At 44.9% G+C, this 18,172-nt stretch overlaps 1 protein-coding gene across 1 annotated transcript in view; it reads left to right on the top strand.

Annotated features, from left to right (window-relative positions):
- Positions 1-18,172, top strand: part of mmp28 (matrix metallopeptidase 28) — a 102,890-nt gene that overhangs the window by 21,563 nt on the left and 63,155 nt on the right. The window contains exon 2 of the mRNA XM_068007986.1: positions 8,948-9,027. Within this exon, the coding sequence (XP_067864087.1) occupies positions 8,948-9,027 (80 nt within the window). The remainder of the gene's footprint in view (positions 1-8,947; positions 9,028-18,172) is intronic.

Raw genomic sequence — 18,172 nt, 5'->3', positions numbered from 1 at the left:
CATCTAGACTGTCATATTGCTTGATGCTTATACTGGTACTGGATACCAAAAATGGAGAAAGCATCTGTTCCTGAGCATTGCCTTCTCTCTCGCAGACTAACCCCTATTAATAAAAGAAAGATTTGCGTTTATATAGCGCCTTTCATGATCTCAGGAAGTCCCAAAGCGCTTTACAGCCAATTAAGTATTTTTGAAGTGTAGGCACTGTTGCAATGTAGGAAACCCGAGAGCCTATTTGCGCACAGCAAGGTCCCAGCAATGTGATAATGACAAGATAATCTGTTTTAGTGATGTTGATTGAGGAATAAATATTGGCCAGGACACCAGGGAGAACTCCCTTGCTCTCCTTTGAAATAGTACCACGGGATCTTTTATGTTCACCTAAGAGGACAGACGGGGCCTCGGTTTGACATCTCATCCAAAAGACAGCACCTCCAACAGTGCAGCACTCCCTCAGTACTGTACTGAAGTGTAAAACCCGAATTATGTGCTCAAATCTCTGGAATGGGGCTGAAACCACAACCTTCTGACTCAGAGGCGAGGTTATTACACATTGAGCTATCTCTAGAGCCAGAATCCTGATTAAAATGATTAACTGTGAATGCAATCCTTTTGGAAAAATGTTAATTTAAATATTTGTGGTAATACGAGTTTTTTGGCAAGAGACGCAGATCTTTGTTGAGCAAAACAAAGCATCCATTCAGCCAATAAACTAAAAATAGAAGTATAATACCATACTGCCACTTAATAGCTCTTTGATATAATATGCATTATTTTACTGCTTCATAATTATGTGGTCTGGATGCTTTGTATATGACTTTCAAAATACAACAGCTTACTGTGCATATAGAATAGATTTATTCTGCGTGTATATAATTTAATTATTATTTCAATCAATGTCCCAGTGTGTTATATGGTGAGATACATAGCAGATCAGGACAGTTTTCTGTACCCAAAGCTGGTCATCTGAAATGTGATTATTCTCTCAACTCTTAGCCTCCAACCCCTCTCTCCATCACAACCTTTCCTGCCTCTCTATCTTTTATTGATGATACTATGGTGATTGCCACTCTGAGCTTTGCTCTTTGGTGCCTTCTAAGCTCCGAATGTGCCATCGTGCACTCTTCCCCCCTCTTTGTCTTCAAGTTGGCACCTTACATTCTAAGAGTGCAGCTGTCCCTATCCGCACTGTTCTCCAACAGCACTAGGTAATGTAAGAAGGGCCGACGTAACCTTATATCAGCGACAGTGGAGACGGACTATTTTGTGCATCTTGTGGGCTGAAGGTGGATTCACCGGTTCTGCCTCTGATAGAAAACGATACTAGTTGAATGTAAATGGGGGAAACCAGTGGGAGGCTACTATAATGCTGCTGTCCAGAGTAAAAGCGCCCAGTGCTGCAATCAAGACTTATCTTGTTGTGTGCCACTGTAACTCGTTTTGTCTTTTCTTCCTCCTATAATCTACAACCTTATAAAACCCAAACTTAGTGCGACCTTCACCTCTTGCCTCATTTCCTACTCTTTCCAGCCGTGATGGTATCTTGCACCGAGGGCTTCAACGCTCGATTTCTCAAAGCTGGAAAAAAAAAATTCCTCTTTTTTTTCCAAGAAGGTTTACTAGTTGGAGAAATTTTCACACTCTTGTTCATTGTTCCATTGGCTTGGTTTTAGTACACTTAATTGAGATAATCTCTTGCTTGTGTCATCTTTACGCTGACATCGTTTGAGCCTAAGAGTAAATTAACAACTTTAAAAAAATTAATTCTCGGGATGAGGTTGTCACTGGCAAGGCTGGCATTTATAGCCTATTGTGCCCCTACAACCCCACGTACTTAAAAACGGGGGAACAAAATAGTGCCGGGGACAGAAGTGCCAGCTTACAGCTGAGTTTCCGCCCCTTTCGATTTTCGGGCTGACCTCGATCCTGACCCTCACAGGCCCTGCCCGAAGAAGGCGGGACCCTCGAGCATATACGATGGTCAGGGTCAGATGGCGCACTTAGGACCCCCGATGCCTTTTTCACCTTCGCCTGCGTTGCATCCGCCACTTCCTACTCCCGCCCACCAATCATGGGTGCTACAAACTGGGAGGCGGACTTTATCAGCGTAAATTAAAGGGAAAGCTGGATGGAGGTGTTGGGCACATTATTATTGCAGTCGCTTGTGTGTTTAGAGCCTTAAAGGTTTCCACATTTAATGTACTTGCTGCTGTAGGTTTTGCAAAAATGTTGCGCGCTGGTCGTTTTCATGCCTGGTCAATCTGCTTCTCCCCTTTAAGATGCTGCAGCAGACCCTGCCCCACCCGATTTCCTGTCTCCAGATCAGCGGTCTGCCTATCGTGGGGAACGTGTTTTGCACTGGCAGCTCACCGACCACATTGTAACGAGGACCCGAACTAAAATGAATGGCGCCCCACGTGACTCCTCCGGTCAGCCGCTGTGTACTCTCCGCCCATTGCCCACCCAATTTACACACAACACCAAAATCGCCCCCTGTGTTTCTCTCCTCCACAGTCATTGTTTCACCCAATGTGCAGCCATGTCCATGTTTTACTCTTTTATCTATTCTGTTCTGTTCTACTCTGTCCTATATTTTTAAGTTTGTAGCTAGTTTTAAAATTGGACCTTTTTCCAAGTTTGATCTCTACAGACCAGGAAGGTCTATGGTCTTCTCCCTGATCTGTGCTGTATTAGCTGATCTCAGCCAAGATAGCAGCAGGGCAACACAACTGGCCACAGTGTTCCTATATTAGGGAAGGGAAAAATCAGCCAGGATTCTCACTCCTGATCACTAGCCAATGACTCTCACGGATCCAGCGGAGGATAGAATTGGGCCTCCCTGCGATGTCCTCAAACATCCCCCTCAACCCTCTTCCCAAGGCTGAACATAACTTGCTCACTCCCCGGGCTCATGAATGAAGGACCAGCCACTGAAGTGACCGCTGGCCGTCCATGACTTATGGAATCCTAGCCAGCACGAGTGGGAGAGAGAGGTGAAGAAGGAGAGGAAAATAAATTAAATCAGTGCTCACAAACTCAGGCTTGCGAGTGTGGGAAAACATGTACAATGTGAACTGTCACTGTTTATTAGCACCATATTAGGCACTATTTTGTTTTTGAATTTTAGGCAGGAAGCCAGATTGGACTGTTTTTGTCTTGGGTTTATTAAAGTTTAGATCTGAGAGCAAGAGTCCTGTGATTAGGGGGGATCTCCATTCCTAGTGTACTCAGTACCTGATGTTTAGTATGAAAAGTTTGATCTAAGGGGGTTAAGTGTGAAAGCACCAATACTGAGGGTCATGGAGTGGTTCAACGCAGGTTCAATAACTACTCCACTTAGTTGCCCACTCTGAGCTGGGGTAAATCAGCTCAACAAGGCAACCAATACAATGGCAATCAGTAATTTTAATGATTACAGTACGACTGGTTACACACAGTAACAAGGCAGTAAGTTCAAAAGATGGATATTACCCCAAATCCATTGACGAACAGGCGATCATGTCTTGAGTGAGTCCCTTTGTTCTTTGCTCCTGTTCTGACCTTCCCCGTAAGGTGGTTCTTTATACAGCCCCAACTCCATGCGGTATGCACGTGACCATGACCACATCCACCCTCAGCCAATCAGTGACACTGTAGCCCATTTAACCAATATATGGACATGCTTCCATTTTGTTTCTCCCTGACTCTCTTCAGCAGTTTTCCAGCAGACACAAAACAGACTGCGGTAAGACGGTTTAGGATTACAGCGGGGAGGTGCTGAGCAGAGACTGCAGCACCTGGAGGGAGCAGCCATGCGTGGATGGTCCTTGACACCTTGTGGTGGCTGGTCTCAAGGCGACATTGGTTGTAGCTGGGAGCAGGTCGCGGGCCCTCCATGTCAGCGGCAGGGGCAGTAGCATTGGGGATGGTGTGGAGGGAGGGGGGCTGTGGAGATGGGCCTACTATCAATTTACAAAGGAGAAAAAAAATCATGGCAAGTATCTTCTTTTAAAAAAAAGCATTTTGAGGAGGAGTACAAATCAAAATCTACAAAGGTTGCAACCAAAAGTGCCAACCTGCTGGGGTTCTGTTCTCGGCTGTACTACTGTGGGGAGGAGCCGTGCGGAAATCGGACACTTCTAGGAGAGAGGAAAGCTCCACCCTGGGCTGCCCTGGTGAATCCTGCTTCTTTGAAAAGATGACTGAGAAAACAAGTCCCAAACCCCTGTCAATGCCACAATCATGGATGGGGCCAAAATAGAATAGGAGTGCAGATAGGCTTTCACTACATGGAGAAACCTCCGTTAGCCGCATTGAAATATCCAGCTTCCTGACAATCCGCTGGGGCAAAGCCTTGCCTGACATACTTCGTCTTTGCATAGTCCGCTTCTGTTGAGAAAGAAAAAAGAAAGACTTTTGAAGCGTCGTCACTGCTGTAATACAACAGCCAATTTGTGCACAGGAAGAAATTAAATGACCAGATCATCTGTGTTAGGTGTGAGCTGAGCAACAGTGCTATAGGATCTTTTACGTCCACCTTAGAGAACAGATGAGGCCTCGGTTTAACTGGTCATCCAAAAGACAGCACCTCTGAGAGTGTAGCACTCCCTCAGTACTGGACTGAAGTGTTAGCCTAAATTATGTGCTCATGTCTTTGAAGTGGGGTTTGAACCCACCACCTTCTGTCTCGGAGAGGAGAGAGCTACCACGGAGCCACGGTTAGCACCTAGGTAGGTTCCAGGGCAGTCAAAGGGCAACCTTGTGACATGTGATCACATCTGCAGCATCAATCTGGAAGGCACAGTTACAATGCTTCTCAATTTCAAACCACAAAGTCATCCAGCAGAACAGTCGGGCATTACAAGAGTTTAGCTAATGACATCCCTTAACAGTTGTATGAGGCTCATTATAAGATCCGTGATCAGTAAAGCACAGACATTTCTTGAAGTCCGCATGCTGCAATTTTCTCAGTAGCTCACTCCCAGGTTATTCTATATATAAACTCCCATTATTCTATATATAAACCATCAAACCCCTTTGATTAGATTCCAGTTTGTAATATTCTCTATGACTGAATATTTAAAGCTAATATAAGAATAATCTCCAAAACAGATCTATTTGAGTTGGAACAGTGTGGAAATGCCTGGCCCGTTATGAAAATGACAACCCTCCAGCATACAGAGGCCTAACTTCCTCCTGCTCCACTCCACTAACAATACTGTTCACAGACTCATTTCAAATTCCATTTCAAAAGTGCCCTGATTCCCCAGTGGGTGAAAGCACCATATCATATAGTACGGAGGCACATGGATCAGAAGGTGCCAGGTTTGATTCACAGTCTAATGGTTTACGTATACATTGCCCATCTCTGCCCCTGCCTCAGCTCATCTGCTGCTGAAACCCTCATCCATGCTTTTGTTACCTCTAGATGCAACCATTCCAATGCTCTCCCGGCTGGCCTCCTACCTTGCACCCTCCATAAACTTGAGCTCATCCAAAACTCTACTGCTCGTATTTTTTTATTATTCGTTCATGGGATGTGGGCGTCGCTGGCGAGGCCAACATTTATTGCCCATCCCTAATTGCCCTTGAGAAGGTGGTGGTGAGCCGCCTTCTTGAACCGCTGCAGTCTGTGTGGTGAAGGTTCTCCCACAGTGCTGTTAGGAAGGGAGTTCCAGGATTTTGACCCAGCGACAATGAAGGAACGGCGATATATTTCCAAGTCGGGATGGTGTGTGACTTGGAGGGGAACGTGCAGGTGGTGTTGTTCCCATGTGCCTGCTGCTGTTGTCCTTCTAGGTGGTAGAGGTCGCGGGTTTGGGAGGTGCTGTCGAAGAAGCCTTGGCGAGTTGCTGCAGTACATCCTGTCGATGGTACACACTGCAGCCATTGTGCGCCGGTGGTGAAGGGAGTGAATGTTTAGGGTGGTGGATGGGGTGCCAATCAAGCGGGCTGCTTTGTCCTGGATGGTGTCGAGCTTCTTGAGTGTTGTTGGAGCTGCACTCATCCAGGCAAGTGGAGAGTATTCCATCACACTCCTGACTTGTGCCTTCTAGATGGTGGAAAGGCTTTGGGGAGTCAGTTCACCCATCATCCTTGTGCTCACTGACCTACATTGGCTCCCAGCCCGGCAGTGCCTCAATTTTAAAATTCTCATCCTCATGTTCAAATCCCTCCATGGCCTTGCCCCTCCCTATCTCTGAAACCTCCTCCTGCCCTACAACCCTCCGAAAACTGTGCACTTCTCCAATTCTGGTCTCTTACGCAGCCCCGATTTTCACCACTCCTCCATTGGCGGCCATGCCTTCATGTACCTAGGCCCTAAACTCTCCCGAATTCCCTCCCTAAACCTCTCCACCTCTCCACCTCTGTACCTCTCTCTCCTCCTTTATTTGGCCACCTGTCCTAATATCTCCTTACGTGGCTCAGTGTCAAATTTTGTCTGATTACGCTCCTGTGAAGCGCCTTGGGACGTTTTACTACGTTAAAGGCGTAAATGCACGTCGTTTGTTTGTTTGTTTGTTGTTTGCGCTAGGTTATATGATCTCAGCTAGGACAGCAGTTGAGATGTTACAATTGGTGTCGGGACTAGGGAAAGGGAGACTTCAGTCAAGGGATCGCGCCCCTGATCCCAGTCCAGAGAGCCCCGCTTGAAAGTTGAGCATGTGGGGCATGAGTGCGGGAATAGAATCAGGCTCGACTGTGATCGCCTCTAGGATCGAATAGCTGATTGACACTCACTGTCTAGGCTTGGGCATGAAGATTGGTCACATGGGCAAGGTGCTGGCGGGTTGCTACCATCTGAGGGAGTGACTGTCTCCAAGAGTCAGTGCCTTTGGTGGGGAGCAGGAAGGAGAGTAAATTGAAGGAATAACTGATGTAAGATGGTCTACTGGCTTTAATTCTGATGGATCTTCTATCCTGGTGATCTAGTTGGGTACTCCTCCATGCAGCATCAATTCTACCAGCCTTTTTTGGGTGAGCTGCAAGGGACGAGAAACCTTAGTTCAAGTTTCAGATGAACCTGAACAATGATTCTGTGCTGGGCCTTTCCTGTCCCTGGGCGGGTCACTCTTCTCAATGGTTTAATTAATTCCCAGAATGAAAAGTGTGCGACTATAATAAATTGAAATTGGGCAATATCCGATAGAGAAAGATAGCTTAACAACTTGGGCTGGGCCGTTCATTGAAACTTATGACCATAATTAGATCTGTAACAATAGGCAATCAATTATAATGTGTAGCTGATATTGAATTATAGGAAAACAATGTTTCAGATAACCCTGTGACCCTGCAGTTCCTATGAAACAGCATCGATATTCATGACGTGCTACAATAGCATTATGCCCTCTGATTTACAGTGACCGAATAAGTCAAATGACTTTTCCATTTAAAAAAAGAAAGAACTTGCATTTATATTTCACCTTTCACGACCTCAGGACATCCCAAAGCGCTTCACAACCAATGAAGTACTTTTGAAGTGTAGTCACTGTTGAAATGTAGGAAACACGGCAGCCAATTTTGCGCACAGCAAGCTCCCACAAACAGCAATGTGATAATGAGCAGATCATCTTTTTTTTAATGATCTTGGTTTATGGGATAAATACTGGCCAGGACACCAGGGAGAACTCCTTTGCTCTTCTTCGAATAGTGCCATGGGATCTTTTATGCCCACCTGAGAGGGCAGACGGGTCCTTGGTTTAACGTCCCATCCAAACAACGGCACCTCCGACCGGGCGGTGCTCCCGCGGTACTGGCGCTCCGACCGGGCGGTGCTCCCGCGGTACTGGCGCTCCGACCGGGCGGTGCTCCCGCGGTACTGGCGCTCCGACCGGGCGGTGCTCCCGCGGTACTGGCGCTCCGACCGGGCGGTGCTCCCGCGGTACTGCACTGAGGTGTCAGCCCTTTCTCTGGTGCTGCTTTCTTTTTGTTTTCTCTTAGGTGCACAGGAGTGAAAGAGACGTAACCAGCTCATCCACTCTGAACACATTACACAATAAACAATATCAACAAATGACAAGTGCTAGGTTTCACTGTGAAAGACAGCTCGTTCCCCTTCAGTGTGTCGCTTGCATTAAGATCAGAAAGAAGAACAAGACTGGCAGATCAACATTGTGTTTCAGTGGCACGTTTCTGATCTCAGCATCACAAATAAGCACTGTGAATTATAAGGGGATATTAACCAACTGTTTTCAAGTGTCAATTAGTCCAATTCGTGCAGGACTGATGTGCTATTTTTGGACTGGTGCCAAAAATAATACAACCCAATTAAACCACTCCTTCCCAGGTTGTACTTTCATAAATGTTCCATGCTTTTATTTATCTCTAATTATGTTATAATTGAATTATGAAGGTGTTCTGAAATCAAGCTACAAAGATCTCAACTTACTATGATCATACTGTGCTAACATACAGTGCCACAGAGTGATGGGCAAGGCTACCGGTTTGTAGTTTTCATGGGAAAATGGATGGAGATGCAGAAAATCTTTGGAAATTCCAGAATGCAGCAAAAGCTAAATTGGACTTAATCAGTCAACTACAGGCACCGGTCATGGGTATGTGCTCATAATGTACCCTTGTGGAGGGAAGGTTTTCTCTGTACACTACATTTAGTAAAATTGGGAACCCGCTTATGGAGAACCCATTCATTGCTACACACAGTGCACATAGAAATTCTTCCCCCATGTCATGTTCCTGCCATCGGCTGTACTATATGAGCAGAGGCTGGGTGCTTGATCCAGAGGAAGGGAAGGAATATTGGACGGACATGAATGGTGAGGTCCCCTCTTCCACAGCTAATAGAATGATGTCAATTTATTGGAGCCAGTAACCATTCTGGTAGATGGAAAGAAACCCTGATGGACAGCATTGTCTTAGTGGAATGTGTAGATATTTAATGTCACAAATGTCGCTTTCATTCTGTTGTTCCCAGATTTTAATTGATTCCTCTTTCCTTTTCTTCCCCAAGACATTCTTAGAAAAGTACGGCTACCTTGAACCTGGACCTCCCGAGGGACTGAATTCTGCTCAGGTCAAAGAGGCAGTGAGGTGAGGCTTTAATCTACAGACAGTGAGGTGTTGACAGGACGATACCAGCACTGCTCACCCAAGGGTTAACTGACCAGCCGCAGCATCAAGGGTCTTAAAAGTCAAGACGATGGATTCCATTCTGTGCTGGTTTTTGTCTGGAGGCGCTTGTTGTAAGCATGTAATTAAAAATAGGAACATGGTTTGTGTAAGCCTGTTAGCTAGGCCTTAAACTAGGGAGATCAGCACAGTAACTTGTTTCTTTTATCTGTACTTTATTCAAAGACTTTGCGATTTTTGTTTTGGTGTTGTAGGATAGGTTAGAGGGATATAGGATGGGAATCGCATTCATAATATTAGATTTGAGGAGATTCAGTTTTAGAGATAGAGACCTGGATATGCACTTTTTCTATTGCTTGGGCCTTGACCTTTGGGGGTGATTTTTAACTTTCAACTGATAGTAACCTAGCAGAGTGTTTAACAAAAACTGGCTCTGCTGAAGGTATCAAGAAAAGGTCTGGCAAGATAAAGACCTCAGTCTGTGCTGTTCCATCGGCCATTTTTGGGCAGGTGGGTGATGAATAGTTTGAAATAAACCAGGGAAAGCAACGATTCATAATCTCTCCTCCGCAAATGTAGCTCAACTAATCCTCTTGTGGTGGAATGTAAACTAAGTTGTGAATTGCTTTTTTTCCCCAAAGCCATGTCGTCATCCAACACGGTAACCGTTTTATTAAATGTATGGTTGTAGCCACGACAGCTTAAACATGTAAGGTTGGTTAAACTAGCTTATCTCAGCAAACTGCTTCCGAGAACAATTGGGAGCACATCTGCTCTTACGACATCTTAGGCTGCACTGCCTAAATGGATGGTTGACTTGGCTCCAAACTTCCATTGATGGGCATTTCATTTAAAACCAATTTAACCCCAAAGGTGCCCCATTCCCCCCTGCAGAGGAGGATAGTCAACAGTTGATCTTGGGACAATTGCCAAGTGCTGGTTTGAGCCCTTGCTAGGTGGACAACAGATACCAGCAACTCCTAAGAGTGGCACAATGAGCAGCACAACTCACCATAAAATGTGTGGGTGCACTGCCAGCATCCCCCAACCAAAGTGTGAACCTACATCGTACCACATTGAGCTTCTATAGTTGGACATGTAGGGTTGTTTCCCTCTCTGCAACCCAATTATAGCAGGCACCAAATCCTGGATATGTGAGCACATCATCTTGTACCTGGTCTTCAAGTAATGTCTTCCAGCCTATCTCATTGCCAAAGCTCAGAGTTTCCTCATCAGCCGTACGCCACATATCTGCCTTCAGTGCTGTGGAACAATCTACGGAAGACTCTGACTCACCAGTTTATCTGATGTTCTAGGTGTTTGATGCCATGTTTACAAGTGCCAGTGACCTGCACCATTTATATCCTGAGAAATGTCAGCCTTTTCCAAATATCAGAGTTGTGCTTGTTGGGTCATATTTGTGTGTGTATGTGTGTATGTGTGTGTGTGTGTGTGTGTGTGTATGTATGTGTGTGTATGTGTGTGTATGTGTGTGTGTGTGTATATATATGTGTGTGCAAATGTGCCAGTAAGTTCCCGTTTCCATGAAAACCCTTAATTAATAAAATCCCTTTGATTGAGTTATATAGTCTCACTGAGCACTGTAGTGCAGTGCGACATTATCTGGTGACCTGCTGCTGATTTGTCCACTGCAGTAAATGACTCCTTGTATTAATGGGGAATCATCTCTCTCAAACCAGTTTTATCGAACTGCCGAAGGCCGAGATGTTGATTTTTGAACCGGGGCCAACTCAACAAGTCAGCACATTCTGTGTACTGAAAGACAAATTCTTTGGAGCCTGGACTTTCCCTGTATCGAAAATGGAGATGGTCCTACACCACTGTTCGAGGATTAAAAACTATCGTCAGTAATTTCCACAGGGGCTCTCCCGGTCGTTTTGATGTAACTCTGGCAGAATCCCCGGATAAACGGCGTAAACGGTCGTTTGTGCCTATCTTCTGCCGAAGTTACAGTGGTTGATCAGGAAAACTCAGCAGTAATTCTACCACTATGGCCCTGAGATTCCTCGGGGCTTTCCTGGTGTCCCACCCTAACTTTGGTGGAACAATGGCGGCTCCCCCCCTAGAAAAGAGCTGAAAATGGCCATTTTCAATGTTTTTTCTGTCTGTTTCCCACTAAAGTTAAGACAAAAGACCAGGAGATTCCCCACGGAATTTCAGGGCCAACATATTACAATTGAACTCACTTTCACAAGCCCCAATTTTTGTAATCCGGATTCTTCTTTTGTGCTGCCCTGGCTCTGTGTTAGCGCTCTTGCCTCTGAGTCAGAAAATTGTAGGTTCAAGTCCCACTCCAGAAACTCGAACACATATTCCAGGCTGACACTCCAGTCCAGTACTGAGGGAGTGCTGCATTGTTGGATGTGCCGCCTTTCAGATGAGACATTAAACCGAGGTCCTGTCTGCCCTCTCAGGTGGGCCGTAAAAGATGACGTGGCATTATTTCCTGCTGACCTGGCCAATATTTGTCGCTCAAACAACATAAAACAGATTATCTGGTCATTATCACATTGCTGTTTGTGGGATCTTGCTGTGCGCAAATTGGCTGCTGTGTTTCCTACATTACAACAGTGACTACACTTCAAAAGTACTTCAATGGGACGTCCTGAGGTCGTGAAAGGTGTTAAATAAGTGCACGTTCTTTCTTTCTTTACTCAAAGTGAGGGACTTCAGCACCCAGGGCTGATACAATTCCCAATTTCAGGGCCAGCTTCAAGCACTCCCAGCTCAGGCACAGCTAGCTTCAGAGTAAAGCTCACCCTTCTTTGCCCCTTCCTCAGATTGCCAACCCATGACTGCACTAACATGATGCTTCCATCTCCCACCCCAGACAGCCTTGTGTCCTCACTGAGTGAAGTTGCTAAAGGGTAGTTTTGTGCTGTTGGCCCAAGTCCGATTGGATCTGGGCTGAGACTCCCAAACTCATTCCATGCAGGATTCTTACCGGCAACGGATAGAGGAGACGTTCAACCCATCAATTTAGCCTGAATTTGAACTCAAGTTCCAGAGGTGTGTTAACATACTGTGCCTACCAGTTCCATCAACTTTATTTATAAATCTGCAGCATTCAAAGCCCAGTTGAGAAGCCATTTTGTTCCTGTTTCCTTTTTCCCAAACACAATGGGGGTAATTTTGACTTTGGGCGATAGTGTAAACCTATCCGGTCACCCGCCCTTTATACTTCTCTCCCGATTTTCGTTTCCATGTATAACACGGCCAGTCTGATATCACTCGTTTTACCCTATCGCCAAAAGTCAAAATTACCCCCAATCTTTCCACTCATGGGAATAATTTAATTTGCAAACAGGCAAACCTTACAGAATGACCTTTTTTGTTTGACGACATCTGAGTTTTGATATATAAATCTTTATATATTATATGTGAATGGATAGCTAGATAACCAGATGTTCACCCTTGCACTAGCGGGCTGCCTTGTTACAGGGTATAGATTGCTGAGGGATGTTATGCTTGGATCACTGGCCTGTTCCAATGGCAGTGGGTTACGTGCTTGGATCAGGTATGTGTTTGTACAGACTTCATTTCATTAATATTTGGTAACCTTTCTGTCTCATCCACAATTGGGTGGGGTTGACTCTCAATATTTGATTCATAGGCTTCTGTTACTGTTGGTCATCATCCAAATCACAAAATCTTCCCACCCAAACCTATACAGAGTGATGGACTCACAATCAGTGACTGAGGTGTCTGCAGTAATATAGGTCAACTGTGATTCATAGTAATATAGTATGAGACAGCACAGAAGGAGGTCATTCGGCCCATCGTGCCTGTGCCAGCTCTTTGAAAGAGCTATCCAATTAGTCCCACTCCTCTGCTCTTTCCTCATAGCCCTGTAATTTTTTCCCTTCAAGTACTTATCCAATTCCCTTTTGAAAGTTACCATTGAATCTGCTTCCACCTCCCTTCAGGCAGTGCATTTCAGATCACAACAACTCGCTACATTAGAAAAAATGTTTCCTCATGTCACCTCTGGTTCTTTTGCCAATTATCTTAAATCTGTGCCCTCTGCTCCATTTGTATGAAAGAACCCAGCTAATAACATTGGGAGCTAGCTCAGGATGGCCCAGGATTTGTTACCCCTTTCACATCCTGTTTTATATCCACCCCCCTCCTGGCCACTGTCTCGGGCTGATCCAGACTATTCACAACCTCAGCGTCCTATTTGACCCTAAGCTGAGCTTCTGATCCCACATGCACTTCATCACTTCCACCTCTGTAATATTGTCCTTCTCCGCCCCTGCCTCAGCCCATCTGCTGCTGAAACCCTCATCCATGCTTTTGTTACCTCCAGACTCGACTACTCTAATGCTGTCCTGGCCGGCCTCCCACCCTCCATAAACTTGAGCTCATCCAAAAGTCTGCTTCCCGTATTCTAACTTGCACCATGTCCCATCACCCCTGAGCCTGCTGACCTACATTGGCTCCTGGTCCAACAATGCCTCAAATTTAAAATTCTCATTCTCATGTTTAAATTCTCCCATGGCCTCGCCTCTTCCTGTCTCCGTAACCTCCTCTTCCAGCCCTACAACCCTCTGAGATCTCTGTGTTCCTCCAATTCTGGCCTCTTGTGCATTCCCCACTTCCTTCACTCCACCATTGGCGGCCGTGCATTCAGCTGTCCAGGCCCTAAGCTGTGGAACTCCCTCCCTAAACCTCTCTGTGTCTTCCACCTCTCTCTCCTCCTTTAAGATGCTCTTTAAAACCTGCCTCCTTCTTTGGCTTGGTGTTATTTTGTTGTCTGATGACGCTCCTGCCAATGCAAGTTGTTGTTAGATATTCCAGCAATTGTAACAGTCAATTCTGACTGGTGAGAGCATTTCAGTGCCACTCAGTTGACCCCTGGGCTGTAACCCTCTCTGTGATTGCATGTTGCTGAGCTCTGCCACCCACAGACAGTATAGTACTGGGATGGGTACAGTCTCTCTCCCTTCATCAGCATTGACAATGACAGGCTAACCCTTACCTTGTGCAGGTACCTCTGCTGGAGCCTAAGAAACCTTTTGTCCATCGTTTGGAATCCACAGATGTTGTGCTGATAGATTTGAGCAGATAAAGTGTGGGAGGCGACATTGTTCGGTCCTGGATTGTCCGTAGCTTCTTAATCTGCGACTGACTTGCAGTGAACTAGGCTGGTTAGTTATACGGGTATGGTAGCCTAGTGGTTGTGGCACTGGGCTAGCAGTCCTGAGGTTGTGAGTTCAAATCCCACTATGGCAAATTGGGAATCTTGTTAATTTGTGGGCTAGCAGCAGATAAAGTGGTTGTAAAAACTGGTTCACTAATGCCCTTTAGGGAGGGGAATCTACCACCCCTACCTGGTCTGGCCTACATGTGACTCCACTACACTGTATTGACTCTTAATGCCATCAGGGCAATGAGGCGTAAGCAATAAATACAGCCTTGCCTCAGAACAAATATAATTAAACAATTCCACGATCATCCAGGTGTAGGATTCGTACAGTCTGAGGAAAGTTCTGGAATGTCTGCTGTCTCCTGGTCTTGATTGGACAGCAGCTTAAGCCTCACATCCTGTTCCTTTGGAGAATAGCATGCACTGGGGATGATTTTCATCCCCATCTTTCTGTGGGACCGGGGCAGGAACGCACTGAAAATGGAGGTGCACAACTTACCACCCCATTCCTGCCACCATTTTGTCCCCTAGAAACAGGGGGTCCAGACTCCTGGAATCAGGCGGGAGCCTCATTATCCCATGCAAATCGGGATCCTATGATTTCAGTAATACCCCAAGGCAATGTTGGTGTAGTGGGGGCGGAGTCTGTGCCATATAAGCCCTGCCCATTAATACCTTGAGTTGAGGGACCAACGCAGCTGCTCCAGAAAAGCTGTTTAAATGATTTTTGTGGGGCTAGGAGGAGCATCTCCCAAAAATCGACCTCCCCAATGCCCAATCTTCCTCAGTCCTCATCTCCCCTTGCCCTTAAACTACCTCGACCAGCTGGGCTCAGTGACCGATGGAATTCAAAATGAGGCCCAACCATTGCTTCCATTGGGCAGGCAGCAGGCTTGATGGAAACAGACACTACATGGTCAACTTTTAATGCCCTCTGGACAACTGGGAATGGGTAATAAATCAACCCCACTGTGATTTTCTGGAGTTCAGCTGGTGTATTTTATAGTAACAGATGAGATAATGAAGTGGGTATTCTGTTTTCCATTGTGTCTTTTTAGCGAGAGGATTCCTGCAGACCTACCAGACAGAGAGGAAACCCCAGACCCTACACTGATGAAGAATTCATTCTTTCATGAGTTTTGTTTTTACCGCCTTTGATTTGAAACACCAATGGGAAAAGATACTGGGGATTGACTCAGGTCAAAGCACAGCAGCTGCTTAACTTTGCTCCGGGCAAAAATACCCACATTAATTGTGCTATGAAGCGTACAAGGAACAGAAACACTTGCTGAACAAGTTATATCCTTTTATATCTGCTGATCCCTTAAACATAGAAACATAGAAAATAGAAGCAGGAGTAGGCCATTCGGCCCTTCGAGCCTGCTCCGCCATTCAATATGATCATGGCCGATCCTCTATCTCAATACCATATTCCCACACTCTCCCCATACCCCTTGATGCCTTCTGTATCTGGAAATCTATCTAGCTCCTTCTTAAATATATTTAGTGACTTGGCCTCCACAGCCTTCTGTGGTAGAGAATTCCACAGGTTCACCACTTTAAGTGAAGAAATTTCTCCTCATCTCAGTCCTAAATGTCCTACCCCGTATCCTGAGACTGCGACCCCTCATTCCAGACCCCCCTGCCAGGGGAAAACATCCTCCCTGCATCCAGTCTGTCTAGCTATGTCAGAATTTTATATGTTTCAATGAGAACCCCTCTCATTCTTCTAAACTCGTGTGAATACAGGCCTAGTCGACCCAATCTCTCCTCATACGATAGTCCTGCCATCCCAGGAATCAGTCTGGTGAACCTTCGCTGCATTCCCTCTATGGCAAGAATATCCTTTTTTAGATAAGGAGACCAAAACTGCACACAATACTCCAGGTGTGGTCTTACCAAGACTCTGTATAACTGCAGTAAGACATCCTTGCTCCTGTACTCAAATCCTCTTGCAATGAAGGCCAACACCATTTGCCTTCCTAATTGCTTACTGCACCTGCATGTTTGCTTTCAGTGACTGGTGTACAAGGATAGCCAGGTCCCTTTGTACATCAACATTTCCCAATCTATCACCATTTAAATAATACTCTGCCTTTCTGTTTTTCCTTCCGAAGTGGATAACTTCACATTTATCCACATTATACTGCATCTGCCATGTATTTGCCCACTCACTCAACTTGTCTAAATCGCCTTGAAGCCTCTTTGCATCCTCCTCACAACTCACAATCCCACCTAGTTTTGTGTCGTCAGCAAAATTGGAAATATTACATTTGGTTCCCTCATCCAAATCATTGATATATATTGTGAATAGCTGGAGCCCAAGCACTGATCCCTGCGGTACCCCACTAGTCACCGCCTGCCACCCCGAAAAAGACCCATTTATTCTTACTCTCTGTTTCCTGTCTGTTAACCAATTTTCAATCCATGCCAGTATATTACCACCAATCCCATGTGCTTTAATTTTGCACACTAACCTCTTATGTGGGACTTTATCAAAGGCCTTCTGAAAATCCAAATACACCACATCCACTGGTTCTCCCTTATCTATTCTACCAGTTACATCCTCAAAAAACTCCAGTAGGTTTGTCAAACATGATTTCCCTTTCATAAATCCATGTTGACTTTATCTAATCCCATTGATATTTTCTAAGTGTCCTGTTATCACATCCTTTATAATAGACTCTAGCATTTTCCCTACTACTGATGTTAGGCTAACCGGTCTGTAGTTCCCTCTTTTCTCTCCCTCCTTTTTTAAATAGTGGGGTTACATTTGCCACCCTCCAATCTACAGAACTGTTCCATAAACTATAGAATTTTGGAAGATGACAATCAATGCATCCACTATTTCAATGGCTACCTCTTTTGGTACTTTGGGATGCAGATTATCAGGTCCTGGGACTTATTGGCTTTCAGTCCCATTAATTTCTCCATTGTAAACAATTTTACAACTCCAAGTTATAGTCCAGCAATTTTATTTTAAATTCACAAGCTTTCGGAGGCTTCCTCCTTCCTCAGGTGAACGTTCACCTGAGGAAGGAGGAAGCCTCCGAAAGCTTGTGAATTTAAAATAAAATTGCTGGACTATAACTTGGAGTTGTAAAATTGTTTACAATTGTCAACCCCAGTCCATCACCGGCATCTCCACATCATTAATTTCTCCTGCATTTTTTTTTACTAATACTAATTTCTTTTAATTCCTTCTTCTCACTAGACCCTTGGTTCCCTTGCATTTCTGGGAAGTTACTTGCGTCCTCTTCTGTGAAGACAGACCAAAGTATTTGTTTATTTGCTCTGCCATTTCCTTGTTCCCCATTAAAAATTCTCCTGTTTCTGACTGGAAGGAACCTACATTTGTCTTCACTAATCTTTTTCTTTTTACATACTTGTAGAAGCTTTTACAGTCTGCTTTTATGTTCCTTGTAAGTTTACTCTCATACTCTATTTTACCCCTCTTAATCATCTCTTGATCCTTTTTTGCTGAATTCTAAACTGGTCCCAATCCTCAGGCTTGCTACTTTTTCTGGCAACTTTATATAACTCCTCTTTGGATGTAATACTATCCTTACTTTCTTTTGTTAGCCATGGTTGGACCATTTTTCCTTTCGTGTTTCTTGTGCCAGAAAGGAATGTATAACTGTTGCAATTCATGCATTCATTCCTTAAATGTTAGCCATTGCCTATCCACCATCATGCCTTTTAATGAAGCTTCCCAATCTATCATAGCCAACTCATTCCTCATACCTTCACAGTTTCCTTTGTTTAGATTTAGGACCCTAGTTTCGGATTGGACTACTTCACTTTCCATCTTAATGAAGAATTTTATCATGTTATGGTCACTCTTCCCTAAAGGACCCCGTACAACAAGATTATTAATTAACCCCTTTTCATTGCACAATACCCAATCTAGGATAGCTTGTTCCCTAGTTGTCTCCT

The sequence above is a fragment of the Heptranchias perlo genome, chromosome 28 (genome assembly GCF_035084215.1).
Source record: "Heptranchias perlo isolate sHepPer1 chromosome 28, sHepPer1.hap1, whole genome shotgun sequence".
NCBI lineage: Eukaryota > Metazoa > Chordata > Chondrichthyes > Hexanchiformes > Hexanchidae > Heptranchias > Heptranchias perlo.
The sequence above is the reverse complement of the archived record's forward strand: the minus strand, read 5'-3'. Positions and strand labels throughout refer to the sequence as shown.